At 36.2% G+C, this 19,331-nt stretch overlaps 1 protein-coding gene across 2 annotated transcripts in view; it reads left to right on the top strand.

Annotated features, from left to right (window-relative positions):
* The window catches only part of RAB31 (RAB31, member RAS oncogene family), a 171,251-nt gene that overhangs the window by 125,783 nt on the left and 26,137 nt on the right, over positions 1 to 19,331 (top strand). For both annotated transcript variants that reach the window (XM_074274945.1, XM_074274952.1), the window contains exon 6: positions 6,479 to 6,588. In XM_074274945.1, coding sequence (XP_074131046.1) covers positions 6,479 to 6,588 — 110 coding nt within the window. The remainder of the gene's footprint in view (positions 1 to 6,478; positions 6,589 to 19,331) is intronic.

Here is a 19,331-nt window from a genome sequence, read left to right as displayed (position 1 = left end):
CACATATACATTCATGCACATGAAGAGAACTTAAGAGGACAGAATCTCTTCCTCAGCCAGGCCCCACAGATGGCAGATCATTAGGTCACAGGCTTTCAGTTTTGGAAGAGATTTGAGAGATCATCTGGCCCAAATCTCTTACTGCAAAGATGAGGAAAATGAAGAAATTCACAGAGATTGTGATTTGTTCAGTCACACATGTAGTTAAGTGGCAAGGCAGTATTTTTTTAAATTTTATTTTATTATTTTAATTTTTTTGTTTCTCCAGCAATTTTTTTTCATTAATTTTTATAATTATAAAATTTTTTGACAGTATATATGCATGAGTAATTTTTTTTTTATAACATTATCCCTTGTGTTCGTTTTTCCAAATTTTCCCCTCCCTCCTTCTACTCCCTCCCCTAGATAACAGGCAATCCCATACATTTTACATGTGTTACAGTATAACCTAGATACAATATATGTGTGTAAATCCAATTTTCTTGTTGCACGTTAAGTATTAGATTCCAAAGGTATAAGTAACCTGGGTAGATAGACAGTAGTGCTAATATTTTACATTCATTTCCCAGTGTTCCTTCTCTGGGTGTAGTTGTTTCTGTCCATCATTGATCAACTGGAAGTGAGTTGGATCTTCTCTATGTTGAAGATATCCACTTCCATCAGAATACGTCCTCATACAGTATCATTGTTGAAATGTATAATGATCTCCTAGTTCTGCTCATTTCACTCAGCATCAATTGATATAAGTCTCTCCAGGCCTCTCTGTATTCCTCCTGCTGGTCATTTCTTACAGAGCAATAATATTCCATAACCTTCATATACCATAATTTACCCAACCATTCTCCAATTGATGGACATCCATTCGTTTTCCAGTTTCTAGCCACTACAAAAAGAGCTGGCAAGGCAGTATTTTAATTCAGGTAAAGCCAACACTATATTCAATCCTACAGCAGCCAGAATGTGGTTTTCAAAGTGTCAGTTAATATGTTATTACAAAGGTCAACTTTAGAAAAGAGGAATTTTTGCCAGAAGAACAAGTATTCATTTTTCCTTTTTATCTGCATGCTGCCCAGAAACTCCTAAATTTCCCTGGAGTTTCTGTGACAAATTCCAGATATCCCAGGGATCATCTTCAAGCAACGCATTTTTCCTGATGTTTGGACTCTTAGTTCACAGTTTAGCCTTCAGAGACTGGGCTGAAATAGGGGGACAAGCTCTAAAAAAGGTCTACAAGGGATGAGCCCCAAATAGTGAGGGAGAAAAGGTACAACTGTCAATTCCTGAGTAATTCCTCCTAAACCACTGTCCCTCCCACATTCCTAGCTGTTACCTTCACATTTTCCAATAAAAAGAATTTTTTAAAACCCCACTTTTATTGATGCCTTTTGTTTTTATATCACAGCCATCTACCCTTCCCCCTCTAAGATCAAATCCTTGCTAAAGAAAAATTAAGCAAAAAATATCTGGTAAAAAACCCTAATTGGACAACGCATAAAATCTTTTGCCTTAGTAATCCCTCACCGTTCTGTGGGATTAGGCATATTTTGCTATCTTTTCTTCACAGGATCTTCTTTGGTTACCTTAATTTTCTCCTAGGGATAGGGTATGAATCCTATTATCAAAAGCAATGTTCAAAGACTTTGTTTCTTAAGAACTTTTCTTTATGTCAACTCCTTGGGGGAAGGTATTGTTTTGCTCTTTGTATTCCCAAGCCTAGAGTAAAGCTTTATTCTTTGTAGATAATAACTATTTGTTGAATTGAAGAAAAAAAAATTTTTGGGGGGGGGGTAACAAGGCTCTGTTTTCAGACCTGGAGTGTTTTTCCATGAGAAAACACTGAATCTAAGTCTATAGTGTGAACTTGACACTGCTTGCTTAAACCTGACACTGGGGCTTTGGCTGCAGGTAAATAGTAGCTCTGGATACACATGATTAAGCAGGCAGGGTCCCATGGGAACAGTTTCTCACTCCCATGATAGGGATGTTGAGTGGATTACCTATACCTTTCTATATATAGGCTAAGTATGATTGGATCTTTTGGTATAAATGAAGTAATTATTTACTAGCTGAAAACGGTCTTTCTGGTCTTTGTTCTTCACAGGTAAATTGTATCTAGCATCAGTAAAAATTTATTTTTAAATGTACACAGTACTGCTTCAGAACTATCATTAAGAGTTGCTTCATCTGTGTTACACAAATATCTTGGATATTTAGAGAAAATATGAGAGATAATGGGAGCATAACAAGCTCTAATTATTCACTTCACTGACTGTCCTTGGTATCAGGAAAAGCTATAAGAATCTGCTTCATCACACACAACAGCCTTCGTATACTTCCCACAGCTTGCCTCTGCAGGATTTTGATGGAGTGTTGTGAATATTTCCCATCATTTTTGGCCCAGATACTTTAAACACGTGGGATGGTGGTGACAAAAACTATTCTACCAGACATTTAACTATCATCTACTATTCACTGTTGCCATGTTACAATACTGCCAGCTTAGTTGCCATTTTAAACTTGACCTTGGATAGGGGCCATGATGGTAGGAAGAGGGTAAATAGGTAGAAAAGTGTTTTTTTGTTTTTTTTTTAATGGTAAATATTAGCTTCCCAAGTTTGGCCAATTTTGAAATTTCTGAATTATTTTATATACTAAGGGATTTTAGAAACAAAATATGTTTAATGTAATGTATGTGCAAAAAAAATGTATCTTCTTGTGTTTTGTGGGGGAGGAAATCAGAAGATCATATGGACTTTGTTACTGCAAAAATTCCCCCTGAGGTATATTTATTTCATCTTGAAGTAGATGTAGCAGACCATTCTATGATATTACTTCATAAGAGTAAAATTATAAAGAGGGCATAAAGAGGGCCTAGGTGACCTCTGATATCCCAGTTTCATTATCAGGATCATTCTGTGATTCTATTGTAATAATATTTAACTCCCCACTTTTTAACCTGAATTTGAAGAGATATATGACCTGTGTTACTAATTAAGAGAGTCTCAGAGGATGTCTGGATTAGTTCTGTTTTAATGGTTAAGCTGGGGATGTAATCTCCCTTTGAAAAGGGTACCTTAGTCGTCAAAATTCCCATTCTCACAAGACTATAGGATTTAATATTAACCTACATTTACATGGTGTTTTAAAGCATGCAAAGTACTTTACATACATTATCTCATTAGTTCCTGAAAACAGCTTTGTTAGGAAAGTACTGCAGGTATTTTTGGCTCATTTTAACACTTGAAGGAGTTTAGAGATAATCTAATAAAGATAACAGCTGATATTTATATAGCACTTTAAAGCTTGCAAAACACTAAATACATCATATTTAATCCTTATAAATCTTTGAGTTAAGTGCCATTCTTTTTCTTATTTTACAGATGAGGAGGTGAAGTGAGAGAGGTTAAGTGATTTGCCTGTGGTCACATAATTAATAAGTGTCAGAGGCAGGATGGAAGCTCAGTACTCACCACTATGTTATGTTAACTTTCTAATATTTCTCTTGCATTTTACAGGTGAGGAAACTGGGTTCTAAAGGAAAATAAGATATCTAAGATCACAGGGAGAGTAAGTAACAAACAAACCCAGGAGTTGAATAGAGGATCAATTATAGTTTTAAATTTGTAAGGATGAGTTCATCACATGGCAAGGATAAGCAATGACAACCAAAGTTGTCCCCTCACAATGACAAGAGAAAGTGAAGAAGGCCTGCAGGAAGTTTGGTGGACTTCCCATAAGGGGCCTAGATGTGGATAATAATCAAGTATTTTCTAGGTTTCATTTTTGGAATCATTCTGTGATTGTAAATATAATGATATTTAGCTCCCCACTTTTTAACCTGAATTTTAAGAACAATATGGCCCGTGTTATTAATTAGGGAAAACTCAGAGGATCTCTGGAGTCGTTTTGTTTTAAAGCTCCAATGATGGACCAGGCCCAGTGCCAAGTGCTCGGAATACAAAGAAATGCAAAAACATGGTCCCTACCCTCAAGAAGCTCACATTCTAATAAGGGAACATAACATGCAAACAACTATATGCAGTTACGGAGAAGATAGAAGGTAATCTTGGAGGGAGTCACTCCCAGTTGGTAGGAGCAGAAAAGCCCTCCTCCACAGGATGAGATTTGAATTGAGTCTTGAATTGTTGAAAATAGGCAAGAATAGATAGATTGGGGTCCACATTGTTGGAAGATTCACTTGAAGAGATTGCAGATTCATTGGAGTGTGTAAACATCAGGACTGAATGAGTCAGTTATTTATCAGAATGGCAGCACCTGAATAGCAGCCAGTTTTAGAAGGCTCTAACGCCCATCCAACTCTCATTTTAGAGAAGGAAATTGAAACCTGAAGAGTTTATTTGATTTAACTAAAAGCATGTTGAGTTCTCTTAACAGAATAATAGAGCTATTATTCAAACCCAGATTTCCTGACTAAATTTTATTTTCTTTTTACCCTACTACAAATGCTGTTAAACAGGAGGTAGAAAAATGCCTTCTGTTAGAGCAGAAATTCTTGACTTGATGTCTGTGAACTTGAGTTTATAGATTTATTGATAACTTTATTTCTATGGAATTGGTTTCCTTTTGTCTTCTGTGCCTTAATTTAAGCTTTTAAATATATTATTCTTATATGGGGTCTATGATACATGCAGTAGATGAAGAATTCCCTCTCTAGAGTTAGCTGGTTTTTTTTTTTTTTAAACTTCCAGCTGCCTGCTAGATACTCAGTTTTCTTAACTATAAAATGGGGACTATAATAGCACCTCCCTCCCATGGTTGTTGTGAGGAACAAATGAAATAATATATATAAAACACTTAGAACATAGTAGCCTGGCAACAGAGTGGGTGCTATATAAATATTGGCTATTATTATTAAATATAAATTCCTAATCTTGACATTTAAGATTTTTTTATAATCTGATTCTAATTTATTTTTTTAGTCATATCTTATTAATTTCCTTCATGTGCTTTGTTTCATCCTCACTTGGTTCTCTCATTCTTTTTCTTTTCTAAATCTACTCCTTTGCTTATGATTCTCCCATTTATTTTTTTCTTCTCTTCTTCATTTCTTTACCACATTCTCTTCTATAACTCCATCCGGAACCTCTTCATATCTTCAAGATCCAAGTCTGGTCCTACCTCCTCCATGAGTCCTTCCCCATTACCAGTGGAAATTTATCACTCTGTCTTGAATTCCTTAGTACTGTGCCTAGAACTTTTTTCTTCACAGTTGCCATATTTTCTTTCACATTGCAAAATTTTTTTGCATTCATGGCTTTTCCCCTATTAGAACATAAACATTTTGAGGTCAAAATGTCTCACATTCATCTTGGCAACCTCAGCACTCAACACCTCAGAAGACCCTTTATTCCATTTTTAGCTAATACAAATTATTCAAAAGTTCCCAGTTTCCTTAATAATTATGTGAGATTTTGTGAAGCCATACTCCTCTCTTTGGCCTTTCCAACATATTCCAACCTAATCTCTTTTATACATTACTTCCCTTTCTGAATTCTTGCAATACAACCATGCTGCCTCCTTATTGCTTCTCTCACATAATGCTTGCGCTCCTGTTTCTGTGCCTTTCATTAGTAGTTTCCCTGCTCTGGAATGCTCTCCTTCTTTGCCCACATCTCTTAGAATCTCCTATTTCACTTAAAATTCAGCTGACAACTGCTTTCTGCAAGAAAACTTTTCTGATGTTTCTGCAGCACTAGTTCCCCAAGTTGTTTTCTATTTGTTTGATTTATAATTTTTTATATATATAAGTGTTTCCCAATATTCCCCAAATGGAAGATATTTTCTTTGAGGGTAGAGACTGTTTCCCATTTTTTTTTCTTATCATCAGTGCCTAGCACAGTGTGTGGAAAGTAGAAAGTGCTTAATAAATGGTTGGTCATTCATTGTATTCTTTTCTGAGTGTAACATTTTAGGAAGGGAATTGTCAAAACCTCACTCAGAGGACTGTGACCAGATAATTCTTTTCACATATTTCCTCCCTTTAATTTCCCACAATTTGTGTTGCTTTTTAATCATATCTTATTCTTTGTAACCCTGCAAACTACTGTAGTATCTTTGCTAAGAAAACCCAAAATAAGATCACAAAGAATTGGAAACAACTGAACATGACTGAATAACAACAACAAACACACTGTTTGCATAAGATATGCTCTAGTTTGCTTTGGAATGCCATCTTCCAGAGGAAGTAAAGAAATAGCATAATTTCATATATTTATCTTTTTCTTTCAATCAATCAATAAGCATTTTATGTGCCTCCTATGTACTAGACAAAGTGGTAGGAACTAGATTCAATTAAAATCTTGTGCAGGTCAGGGACCAGGTCTTTGATCTCCTTTTTATCCATCTCAGCAATTGCTGGCTCCTTCTATCACATTGAGATTGGATGGGATGAGAGTTGTTTTCCTAAGTCTTAAGCTTTTTACAAATTATTTCTGTCTGTGTTTTACCTCTTTTCCAGGGAGGTTCCTATGAAGGATGCTAAAGAATATGCTGAATCCATAGGTGCAGTTGTAGTCGAAACCAGTGCAAAATGTGCTATTAATATTGAGGAACTCTTTCAAGGAATCAGTAAGTACTTGAACTTGTTTTCTCCTGTGTGTATATTTTCAAAGCTGTCTTAGATCAGATATGTAGCTATCAAATGGAACCTGTGCTCTGGCTGTTAAAGAGCTCAAATCTGCAGCTTTATGATTTTTAAGATGACTCCAGCAACTGTGTTTCTACATTCTCACCCATTGATCTATATATCTAGACAATGTAAGATAGTAGCAAGAAAAAAAAAGAAAGAAAAGGAAAGGAAAAAGAAGAAAAGTTAGTGTGAGCTTAGGCTGCCTTAATAGCCATCTTTCCAAGATGAAAGTAGTAGTTATCCCTCTGTATGACTCTGGAGTATTGCCTTGGTCTCTGGCTGCTAAACTGTAGGCAGGGCTTTACTCAACTACAGCACAGTGAGGGGACTGGAGACATGGCAATATGAAAATTAATCAAAGGAACTAAGGATATTTAACTTGAGAAGGAAAACTTAGTAAGGATTTCATAGTTCTCAGTAAGAATGAATGAAAGGGGAGTGGCAGATTTAGTAGAGTAGGCAGGATGCTGAGCTTGGAGTAAGGAAGACTCATCTACATGAGTTCAAATCCAGTCTCTGGCACTAGCTGACCCCTAAGCTAGTAATGTAACTCTGTTTGCCTTAGTTTCCTCATCTGAAAAATGATCTGGAGAAGGAAATGACAATCCACTCCAGTATCTTTGCCAAGAAAACCCCAAATGAGATCACAGAGTCAGACATGACTGAAATGATGGAACAGCAATCTTTAGATTAAAGGTAAATAACTGGAGCTAAGAGTAGAATGGGATTTCATTCAACTTAAATGAACATGTATAAGGAATATTGTAGAGAGAATTCCAGTTCAGGTTAAAGGAAATGACCAATGAGGTTTCTCCCAACTCAGAGATTCTGTGATCCTTTTACTTCATCATAGGAAGGGAACCAAGTAAAAAGAAAACTGAATTTGGAGTTCGGAGAAACTTGTATTTGGACGTCTAGTTATGATGTAGGGCAAGTCACTTAATCTCATTCAGCCTCTATCTACTTCTTTATCTGCAAAATGATGGTAATAATAGCCACTTTGAAAATGTTATTTATCTTTAAACTCAGTGTGTTAATAGTCACTTATTAAATACTAACTATGTCATAGGCACTGTGCGAAGCACTGAGGATACAAAGAAAGGCAAAAGATATTCCTGCCCTCACGGAGCTTACAATCTAATATTATATATAAAAGCAAACCCATATCTATTAATAAGCTATATACATAATAAGTAGGAAATAGATAATAGAGGGAAATAACTAGAATCAGAAGAGATCAGGGAAAGCTTTCTATAGATGGGTAAGATAGATTGCTAGGGAAACCAAGATAGAGAGAAGGAGGAAGAACATTCTAGACATGAGATATAGCCAGAGAAAGGGCCTAGAGCAGAAGGATGGAGTGTCTTGTTCATGGAATAGTGAGGAGGCAGTATCATTAGGTTAAAGAGTATGTGGGGAGGAGAAGATAAGTAGTAAAGAGACTAGAGAGAGAAGAGTGGGCTCAATTAAAATGTTCCCTAAGAGTTGTGAGCAAAGTTGTGAACTTTAAAGGAATAAGTAAATCTCATTATCTCAAGATATCATAAAATTAAAAAAAAATCCCCAAATAAAATAATTTTTATTTGCTTAAAATACTTTTAAAAATTACTCTAAATTTCTAAAGTATATACCATACAGAACTTGCTATATTTGGGGAACTCAAGGGCCATTTGTTATTAGCTCTTGATGGGAAGGTTAAGAGGCAGATGCCAAGAATCAGCCATGATGAGGTAAATAAACAAAGCAATAATACCCCAAACCTCTAGTAACTACTATTACCTGGCTGAACAATGACAGAAAATCTTGTTTTCTCCACAAAACAACTTGGAAACTAATTGGAACAGCCATTCATAAAAGACCTATCTTTACTAAATAGCTTCTTCTTTTCCTTTTAGTTGTGTGTGTGTGTGTGTGTGTGTGTGTGTGTGTGTGTGTGTGTGTGTGTCTTTTAATGTTTTTGTTTCACCATTAATGGTATATGTCAAAGGGTAAAGCTCTGGGGTGGATAACCTTATACCTGCATTTTGTAGCAAGCCAGCTCTCCTGAAATACTTAGTTATTACCTTGACTAACTCCACCCATAAAGGTTTTCCTTTCTGACCTTTATGATGGAAAGTTGTTTTTGAGCAACAGCTCTTGGAACCTCTCCAAAGAGTTCTGAAAACACACACACACACACACACACACACACACACACACACACACACACACTCAGATTTATAAATATGTATACATACATATATGTATATATGTGTATATTTTAAATATATTTATTTGTATTTAACACATATACATGTATATATCTAAAATATGTGTATATATGCACATACACATATATTTTAAATATTTCTCAATTAAAATTTTTAAAATTTTGAGTTTCAAATTCCCTTCCTTCCTCCAGTCTTCCCAAATATCAACTATATATGTAAAGTCATATAAAACATTTCAATATTAGCCATGTTGCAAAAGAAAACATACATATACACAAATGAGAAAAATAAGGAAAGTATAAAAAAAATTAATGAAAATATGCTTCAATCTCTACTCAGAGTTTATCAGTTCTCTCTCTGGAAGTGGAGAACACTTTTTATCATGGGTCCTTATTCAAAGGAGTTCTAAAAAACTGACTTACCCAAGGATATTTCTGAAAGTAGAATGGCTGGGTGAGTCTTGGTCCTGAAGATAATTGGGTAACTTTCTCAGGGGAAGGTTCAAAACTTAGTGAGCAGTTGTTTTTAAATTGACTGGAACCTGACAACCCCAGGCGGGAGGTTTTTTGATTTGATGTTTGCGCCTGAGATCATTGTTGGCCTTCCCCAGAAAAGCACAGGAGGCAGTTATTTCCCAGAACAGATTGAGTTTCCATTGAATGAGTTTTTTCTTCATTTCTTTAAACTCCAAGAACAGGACCCACAAAAGGGAGTCTTTTGTTTGTTTGTTTTGGTCTTAACAAGAACTTGCTGGAGACCTAAACTATGACCTAAAATATGCTATAATGAGAGTTAAAGAGGAATGTTGCTAAGACCTCTCTATCCCCTTGTGTTCTTTATTTCCTTGTAGTCTGTTCTACTTTTTCCTTCAACATTAGTTGCTCAAAACCAAAATAGTATAAATAATTCTATGAAAGAATTTCTCTCCTCTTCTCACTTTATACTCTCCATCGTAAAGGAATTTTTCAGGACTTGTTGACTTTGGCTGATGAATTCCAGAATGATGAGTTATTGGAAAAGCCCCCAATTCTCACAGCACTGTTCCTTTTCCAGTAAAAGACTATGGATTTGATGTCTAGGTTTCAAGAATTAATTAAGATCCTCTTCAGTTGTATAATTGTAGCCTGTTTTTGTTATCATTTAAACAACTGCCAGTTGAACTTGTAACAGTAAACCTCCTGGTCCCTAAGTACTAATTTATATTCTTGGTGAGTGGGGCCTTAGGCCACTTGTGCAGATACTTAATGATTTCATTCATTGTGGGTAGTTTTATGCAGGTGACTAATAGCCATAAAAGAGATGCAAGGATCACTTTATATCTTTCATGTAAAGTACTAAAAGCTTAAGTTTTACTAGATAAATGTTTGTTGTAGTTATTATTGTTATTATTATTATTATTACCTCCAAATTATTGTAATGGATTTGTATATATTAAGTGCTCTAAGTATATCTAAATATTTTTTGTGAGATTCCTCCATCAGATCTGAGAGACTAAGTTGGGAAATACCTATCATTAAAATAAGTAATGCAATAAGGACCTCAACAGAGATGAATGATGTTCCTCCCAGGCCCAGGTCCTCTGAATTTCTTGGAAAACATTAGGTGGTTCATTAGGTGATTACATTAGGCCAGGCCATACAGATTTAAAAGGGACACCATCCTTGGTTAGAATGAACTTACATTCTAATGGAGTGTTAATTTATATTTATGTACCATTTTATGGCTTGCAAAATACTTTGCATATATTATCTTATTAATTCTCACAACATTTTTTTTTGTGGTAGGTACTATTATTATCCATCCATTTTATAGATGATGAAACTTAGAATCAGAGAGATTTCATCCTAAATTCCACCCAGACCTTCCGTTGTATCCTCTGGAATGTCTGATAGGCAACAAACTTCCCTTCATCTTAAATCTCTTCCTCTCCCACTCTTTCCACCTGCTGAAACCCGCCTTTCCTTTGATGGCACAGTCTCCCTGGCCACCCTAGATAGTATAGGCTGCACCTTCACACATTCTGGTCTGCTTCTTGGTCAAGCAAAGGAATTGCAATATTTTCCATACTGCCACTTCCAGGCTCTCCCTCTTGCTCTTTCACTCTGCAGTCTCTCTTCCTTTGAGTTTCATGTTATTCATAAATTCCATCCAATAAAAATCCTGGTAGCTATTGTCTACAAACCCTGATATCACTCCCCTTTCTTCCTCAATGAATTTTATACCTGGCTTAAAATTTTTCTCTCCTTCCCAATCCTGCTTTTATAGTGAGATTTCCATATACATATTGATTCTTTCTCAAATACCCTCGTCACTCAGTTCTTCCATCTCAGCCATAATAAAGAAATACCATCGATCTTTTCATCACCCACATATGTACTACCTTCGTGTTCAAGAATTCCAAAATCTCCTCATCCTACCATAATTAGCTTTTCACCACTCCCTCTGCTTTCTCTTGCATAGCCCTACTTTTCATCCTCACTATTACTTCCAATCCCTTGACCCTTCAATTCTTTCCCAGGCCATCTTCCCTGCACTAGTAACTCTCTCATCTTCTCCCCAGCTTAACTGCGAGGTGAAACAGTCAACTATATACTGTTCTCCTTTCTTGACTCTCTAGAGCTCTTATTATATCTCTGACTACACTCAACCAAGTTTCAGCTTCAGATCACTTCCATCATTTGTCACCTTTCTGCCTATACACCTGCTGCTGAACAAAGGTGAAGAAAATCACCTGACCATTCTGACTGCATCCACCACAAAATTACAACACAGCTGGGCTGTCACTGCTGCTAGGCAATTCTACTACACATCTCTTTTCAGCTCACTATGCCATTCTCCCCAACAGCTCTTCCAGATCTCTTCACCCCTCCTCACACTTCCTAAGGCTTTCCTCACCCACTCTCTCAGCTGAGAATCTCACTTTATATTTTATAGAAAAAAATTAAGGCCATTCGTTACTTTTTTTTCTTTTTTTTTTTTTTATTAATTTTTATAATTATAACATATGCATAGGTAATTTTTTTTTTTTACAACATTATCCCTTGTACTCCCTTCTGTTCCAATTTTTTCCCCTCTTTCCCTCCACCCCCTCCCCTAGATGGCAGGCATTCCCATACATATTAAATATCTTATAGTATATCCTAGGTACAATATATATGTGCAGAACCGAATTTTGTTGTTGTTGTTGTTGTTGAAAAGGAAGAATTGTATTCGGAAGGTAAAAATAATCTGGGAAGAAAAACAAAAAAACAAACAAACAAACAAAAAATGCTAAAGTTTACACTCATTTCCCAGTGTTCTTTCTCTGGGTGTAGCTGATTCTGTCCATCATTAATCAATTTGAATTGGATTAGCTCTTCTCTATGTTGAAGATTTCCACTTCCATCAGAATACATCCTCATACAGTATCATTGTTGAAGTGTATAATGATCTCCTGGTTCTGCTCATTTCACTCAGCAACAGTTCATGTAAGTCTCTCCAAGCCTCTCTGTATTCCTCCTGCTGGTCATTTCTTACAGAGCAATAATATTCCATAACCTTCATATACCATAATTTACCCAACCATTCTCCAATTGATGGACATCCATTCATTTTTCAGTTTCTAGCTACAACAAAAAGAGTTGCCACAAACATTTTGGCACATACAGGTCCCTTTCCCTTCTTTAGTATTTCCTTGGGATATAAGCCCAGTAGTAGCACTACTGGATCAAAGGGTATGCACAGTTTGATAACTTTTTGGGCATAATTCCAGATTGCTCTCCAGAATGGCTGGATTCTTTCACAACTCCACCAACAATGTATTAGTGTCCCAGTTTTCCCACATCCCCTCCAACATTTATCATTATTTGTTCCTGTCATCTTAGCCAATCTGACAGGTCTGTAGTGGTATCTCAGAGTTGTCTTAATTTGCATTTCTCTGATCAATAGAGATTTGGAACACTCTTTCATATGAGTAGAAATAGTTTTAATTTCATCATCTGAAAATTGTCTGTTCATATCCTTTGACCATTTATCAATTGGAGAATGGCTTGATTTCTTATAGAGTCAATTCTCTATACATTTTGGAGATGAGGCCTTTATCAGAACCTTTAACTGTAAAAAAGTTTTCCTAATTTGTTACTTCCCTTCTAATCTTGTTTGCATTAGTTTTGTTTGTGCAGAAACTTTTTAATTTGGTGTAATCAAAATTTTCTATTTTGTGATCAATAATGATCTCTAGTTCTCCTTTGGTCACAATTCCTTCCTCCTCCACAAGTCTGAGAGGTAAACTATCCTATGTTCCTCTAATTTATTTATAATTTCATTCTTTATAAGGCCATTCGTTACTAATGACCTCTTCTCTCTTATTCATTTCTTCTCACTTGAGTGCCTTCTAATATTTTCTCCCTCACCCTGTTTCATATAATAAAGTCATCCTACTCCTTACCAAGGCTAATCCCTCTACTTTTTCAAATGATCCCATTCTATCCCATCAACATAGTGCCCCATCTGTCATCTCCATCCTTTCCCTTATTTTGGATTTCTCCCTCTCTACTGGCTCATTTTCTATTCCCTACAAACATTCCTCTGTCCTTGAAAAAACTCACATGATCCTTTGATCCCTGCTAACTCTCCATTTTATATCTCTTTTGCCCTTTGGAGCTAAATTCAAAAAGGTGGTCTGTTGTAGGTGTCTCCATTTTTCCCCCTCTCTCCCTTCTTAATCATTTTACAATCTGACTTCCAGCTTTATCATTCCTCTTTCCAAATGCCCTTTCCAAAATTACTAATCCTTTAATTGCCTAATCCAGTAGCCTTTTCTCAATCCTCATCTTGTCCTCTCTGCAGCCTTTGATTACTGCTTACTCTTTTCTCCTTGATACTTCCTTCTTTCTGGATTTTCAGGACATTATTCTGCCTGACTTTCCTCTTACCTATCTGACTTCTCCTCCTCTGTCTGCTTTGTTGAATCCTCCTTCAGATCATATCTTCTGACCCGACATGTCCCTCAGGGTTTATCCCATCTCTTCTCCCTCTGTAAGCCTGTAATTTATTGATTTCATCAGTTTCCATGAATTTAATTATTATCTCTTTGCTGATTAGGCAACTAGGTGGCACATTGGAGTGCTAGCACTAGAGTTAGGAAGACCATTGTTCACAAGTGGCCTCATACACTAACTAACTTTGTGATTCTGGCAAGTCATTTAGCTCTCTTTGCCATTGCAGAAGGAAATAGCAAACATGCACAATAAACCAAGAAAACCCCAAATGAGGTCACAAAGAGTCAGACATGTTTGAAAAATAACCACAAAATGCTGATCCTCAAATCTGCCTTTCTTAGCTTGATCTGTTTGCTGACCTCCAACTACTTACCTTAGTGACCTGATAATAGCTCCCACAGATTCAGTTACCATCTCTAAGCTGTTGTCTGTCCTTTTTTCTTGAAGAGCACCATGAAGTCAGAGGGACAATGCTATGACAGGCAAGTGAATTGGATTTGAATGTCAGAAGACTGTGCAAAGTCACCTCCAGAGCCATTTGGGTCCAGTAACCAGATGTAGATCAGGATGACTGGATATGGTCCTGGATTCAGTGGGAGGCCTTGGCCTTTTTAAACTAAGGTCTTCAATAGGTCTCAGTTTGAATAAAGCTGCTTCCATTCAGTGATTAAGATTGGGTAGCAATTGAGGCAATTTTCACCTAGTGAAAAAAAAAAAAAATCTAAATAAATAAACCTGAGAGGGGAAGATTCTCAGTGTTTCTGGCCAAAGCAGAAATGGTTACTATTTACGTCTATGCTGCTGATTCTGAAATCTCCCTTTCTTGCCCCATTCTCTTTGCTTGACTCTAATTTTGCAGCTCCAGATGCCTTTCAGACATCTCATACTGGGTTTCTAGTAGGCATTCTAAAATCATATGTCCTAAAAAAGAGCCTATTATCTTTCCCCTTAAAACTCTCCCTGCCACCCTTGCTTTCCATATCACTGTAGAAGGCTCTATTTGGCACTCAGAGCCATTCATATTTCCTGGTATTCGTTCTTCCCAACACACACTCTTCAGTCCAGGGACATTGACTACTTTGTTGTTTCACAAGTAAGGTACTCTATTTCTTGGCTCTAGGCATTTTCTCCATTTGTTCCCTACACTTAGAACATTGTCCCTCTTCTCTTCTAACTAGTAACCTTCCCAGCTTCTTTTAAGTCTCAACTAAAATCTTGTCTTCTACCTCTCAATTCCACTTCTTTTCCCTTATTTGTCCTGTATATATATTCGTTTGCATGCTGACTCTCCCATTAGATTATAAGCACCAGAGAGCTTTTGTGGTTGCTTAACCATTTCTGTCCTGTCCAATTCTCCATGATCTCATTTGGGGTTTTCTTGGCAAAGAAACTAGAGTAGTTTGTCATTTCCTTCTCTACTGTCAAACAGAAATTAAGCGAATTGCTCAGTCACAAAGCTACTGAGTGTCTGAGGCCACATTTGAACTCAGGTCTTCCTGATTCCACACCTAGTCTGCTGTGCCAGTTAGCTATCTTTACCCTAAGTATAGGGACAATTTTTTTGCCTCTTTTTTTTTCTGCGAAACTGTGATTCATATATATACATACACACATACATACATACTTACATATATTTTTAGTAGTAGCCTTTTATTTTTCAAAATACATGCAAAGATAGTGTTCAACATTCACCCTTGCAAAACCTTTTGTTCCAAATTTTTCTCCCTTCTTCCTCACCTCCCTCCACCCCTAGAAGCAAGTTATATATACAATATAGATTAAACATGTTTTTGCTTCTTTTTGTATCTCTTGCACTTAACACAGTGTCTGGCACCCAGTAGGTACTTAATAAGAGTAAATTGAAGAATGGCAGGTTAAGTAACTTGTTTAATGTCTGGTGTGGAATTCTAGCCCAGTTCTTCTGGCCTCCAAATATAGTGCTTTATTTACTATATTACAAAGATAAAATTATTTTTCATTTGCTTACTTTAGCATAATCTAGATAACCAACTTTAAAAGTTTATTATTATATTCATTTATTCATCCAAAAAATATAAGTCCCCACTATGTACCTAGCTCTGTGATAGGTGTTGGGGAGTGTTAGTAAGACAAAGTTCCTGGCTGGTAGTGCTTACATTCCAGTAGTAGGTGGATGTGCCACTTATAATAAGTAAATAACTATAATTGGAGATATTACATGTCACATGCATTAAAAAGGCACAGAACAAAGTGTTATGTTGTGGTAACATTGTTGGCAATCAAGAAAAGCTTCACAAAGGAGGCAATATTTGAGTTGGACTTTAGGAATCTGATAGGCATGTCGTTAGGTAATAAAGCATTAAGTCCACTGGGGTTGGGCCTCCACAGGACAAAGTGAAGGATAAGCTGTAAAAAAAAAAAAAAAAAAAAAAAAAAAACAACCTTTGAATAAATGAAAAACAAAATCTCTCAACCTTGTTTTTTCCTTTAAATAGCTATGTACTAAAGGAAAATAGACTTTTGTGTATTCTGCTTGAGTAATTAATTATGCTTTTTCACAGTAGATAAATGATTTCCTTCTCTTTTGTCTCAATTAAGCAACATTTAAAAAAATTTATTCCTTTGCCTTGCATTTATTGCATAAATATTAAAATATAATTTTGAGATATATATCCTTTAATGTAATTTGTGTATACACACACACACACACACACACACACACACACACACACACACACACACACACACACCCTCTCACTCTCTCTTTTTTTTTTGTTCCTTCCCCAATCTGAATTTCCACAGAATGAATCCTAATTTTATAGATACTTTGAACAACAGACACAGGTATGTTTAAGTTTAAGGTAACTGGCATTCTCTTGCTTTCATTACATATGTTCCACCTTTGGTCTTAAAATAGAACTAGACACAGCTGACACCTATGTTCCCCGAAGCAATGTCCCAAAGAGAAAAATGCTTGAAAGAAAAGGTTAAAAAAAGCAATTAAGAATGACTAGAAAGAAAAAAATCCACTACATTTTCTGAAAGTGTGATGTGTTAAAAATAAATTCTTATTGATTGAGGTGAAGAAACAAATGTCTCTCTATTACATTTCAAAAGTATTTGTAAACCAGAAATGAGGCCACTGTCTGTTCTAAAGATGAGATAATCTATTTGCTAACTGAAAACAGCTCAGCAGGATATATTTTTAAAAAGTCTCAGGCTACAAGTACATAACAACGACTTGAAAAACTGCTTGATTATTCTAGTGTCAGATTCCAGTAAAGGTATTTAATACTCTATGTATTTGACTTACATAATCTATTATTGTCCTTGGAATCTGTGGGCCTGCTTGGGCCCTTACTGGTAAGGTTGCCAGGCATCCTGGAATAGAGGCTTTTCTCCAAGACAGATTTCAAAATCATTTCTTTTTTCTTGTCCTTCTCTCCCAGTGCATATAATTTGTTTTCTTCAATGTATTCTTAAATCTGGGTTAGTTTGTTTTTCTTCTTGACATTAACCTTGGCAAGCCCTAGGAATTTTTTATGCCCTTGATTTGGGTGTTAAGGAATGTATGTGTGTTATCCCTTTAGATTAAAAAAGAAACAAATTTTTGGTTTAGAAATCAACCCTAGCTGAACATTTTTCCTTTTTGGTCTGGTAACTGAGAATGTGGGCTGCAGATGACATGTGTCTGTGAGTCATGGAATACCACGGCTTCTGATGAATGAGAGTTGAGGGTTGCCTGAAGGACAGTGGAGGGATGCGTGATCAGTGGGAGGACATTGCAACATTCCACTAATATAAAGAATTGCATTGGAGAAATAAATTAAAAGATTTCACCAAGGAGCTCTAGGTCCAGAAAAGGAGGTAGATTAGTCATATAAGAGAGAGGGATAAATGAACAGCCTTCATGCTCCTTTGGTTTTCACATAAGGTCAAGAGACTTGGGGAATGGCCTCCAGCTCTTTGAATAGACCTACTGTAAGGATTATGGAAAGGCACAACTTACAGAGAGTGAGAAATTGTGGTTGTCCTCTACCTAGTTTAGTGAACAAACACACGGATAGAATCACAGATCCAGCAGCATGTTGAATCATATGGGAGGACAAAGAACCTCCTATTTCATTTTTTGCTAGCTTGTTACATAAAGCCTTTTAAATTCCTTGAAAATCTTCCTAGATGTGATTAAAATTGCTTCTCTTTTCCAACATATCACCTGCTTGCATAAAAGGATTTAAATACATGGTTTCAATGTTTATATAATAGGAGATGCCATTCTTATTCCCACTTTTCTGTTTTTGTTCCTGCTTTTCCTCCAGTCAGGAATGCCTTACTTCTTCCTTTGTGCATATAAAACTACTACCTATGCCCAAATCAGGCCTCAATTCTGACTGTATGTCTGCCTTCCTTTGCTACTCTGGACCACAGTAATCTCCCCCTGCATAGCCATATCCTTCCCATTATCAGTATCCATCATTGGGATACTTAATTATATTGTTTTATGTTGCTGTCTAATTGTTTCCTATGGATTTGATATCTTAGGTTTGAAGAACTAATTAAGATTCTCTTGAGTTGTATAATCCTGAAATTTGTTTTAGTAATTTTCTAAGCAATGGGAATTCAACTCATTGCAGTTGTTTCCTGTGTCTGTCTTGTTTCTCAGAGAAATTTCGGGTACCTTCATTCAAAAGGTCATATACTTCTCTTGTAATTCCCATAACTCTGAGCCTCTGGGTGCTTGACATAGTAGATGCTCAACAAACACTTGTGGCCTTTACAAAAATATTCCAAAGGACCTAATAAGTGGAAAATACAGAGTGAAAAAAGTAGCCATTATTAGGCTCAGAGATGCACACAATTAGGGCACAGTGTGGCCAATATAACAATGAGCTGCTAATGCCCTATTTCTCCGCTTTTCACTGAGCTTGTTCCCAATAACCAACTGGCAGAAAAGAAATCTCTCCCTGCGTCATGGGAGATTGTAAGACTCCTAGAGAATTTCTAGGGTTGGGAAATATTAGCTTAGAAAGGATAGACTAAAATGGGAATTTATAGGAGATATAAATAAATCTTGCATTAAATATTCTATTGAGTTTCTGTGGTCATTGATGGCATGAAGACTAGCAACATGGTAGTGAAATAAGTTCTCACAACATTTGGATTTGGGTTTTGTCTTTCTATTTTTAAGCTTTGTGACTTCAGGCAAGATGCTCAACTTCTGAAATCCTCATTCTCCTTATCTATTGTAAATAGTAGATACCTGGATAGCTCGACAGCTCAGTGGATAGAGCACTAACACCAGAGTCAGGAGGACCAGAGTTCAAATCCAGTCTCAAATCCATATTTCCTAGTTGTGTGATCCTGGACAAGTCACTTAATCCCAATTGCCTTGAAAAAAAAATAACCCTCAAAAAATCCCTCATAACTACCAGATACCTCACAGAGATGCTGAGACTAGGTATGGTTTCCAAATGGTTTCCAAAAATAAAATTACCATACAGGTTTTATATTTAG

This window comes from Sminthopsis crassicaudata, chromosome 1, assembly GCF_048593235.1.
Source record: "Sminthopsis crassicaudata isolate SCR6 chromosome 1, ASM4859323v1, whole genome shotgun sequence".
Lineage (NCBI taxonomy): Eukaryota > Metazoa > Chordata > Mammalia > Dasyuromorphia > Dasyuridae > Sminthopsis > Sminthopsis crassicaudata.
The sequence above is the reverse complement of the archived record's forward strand: the minus strand, read 5'-3'. Positions and strand labels throughout refer to the sequence as shown.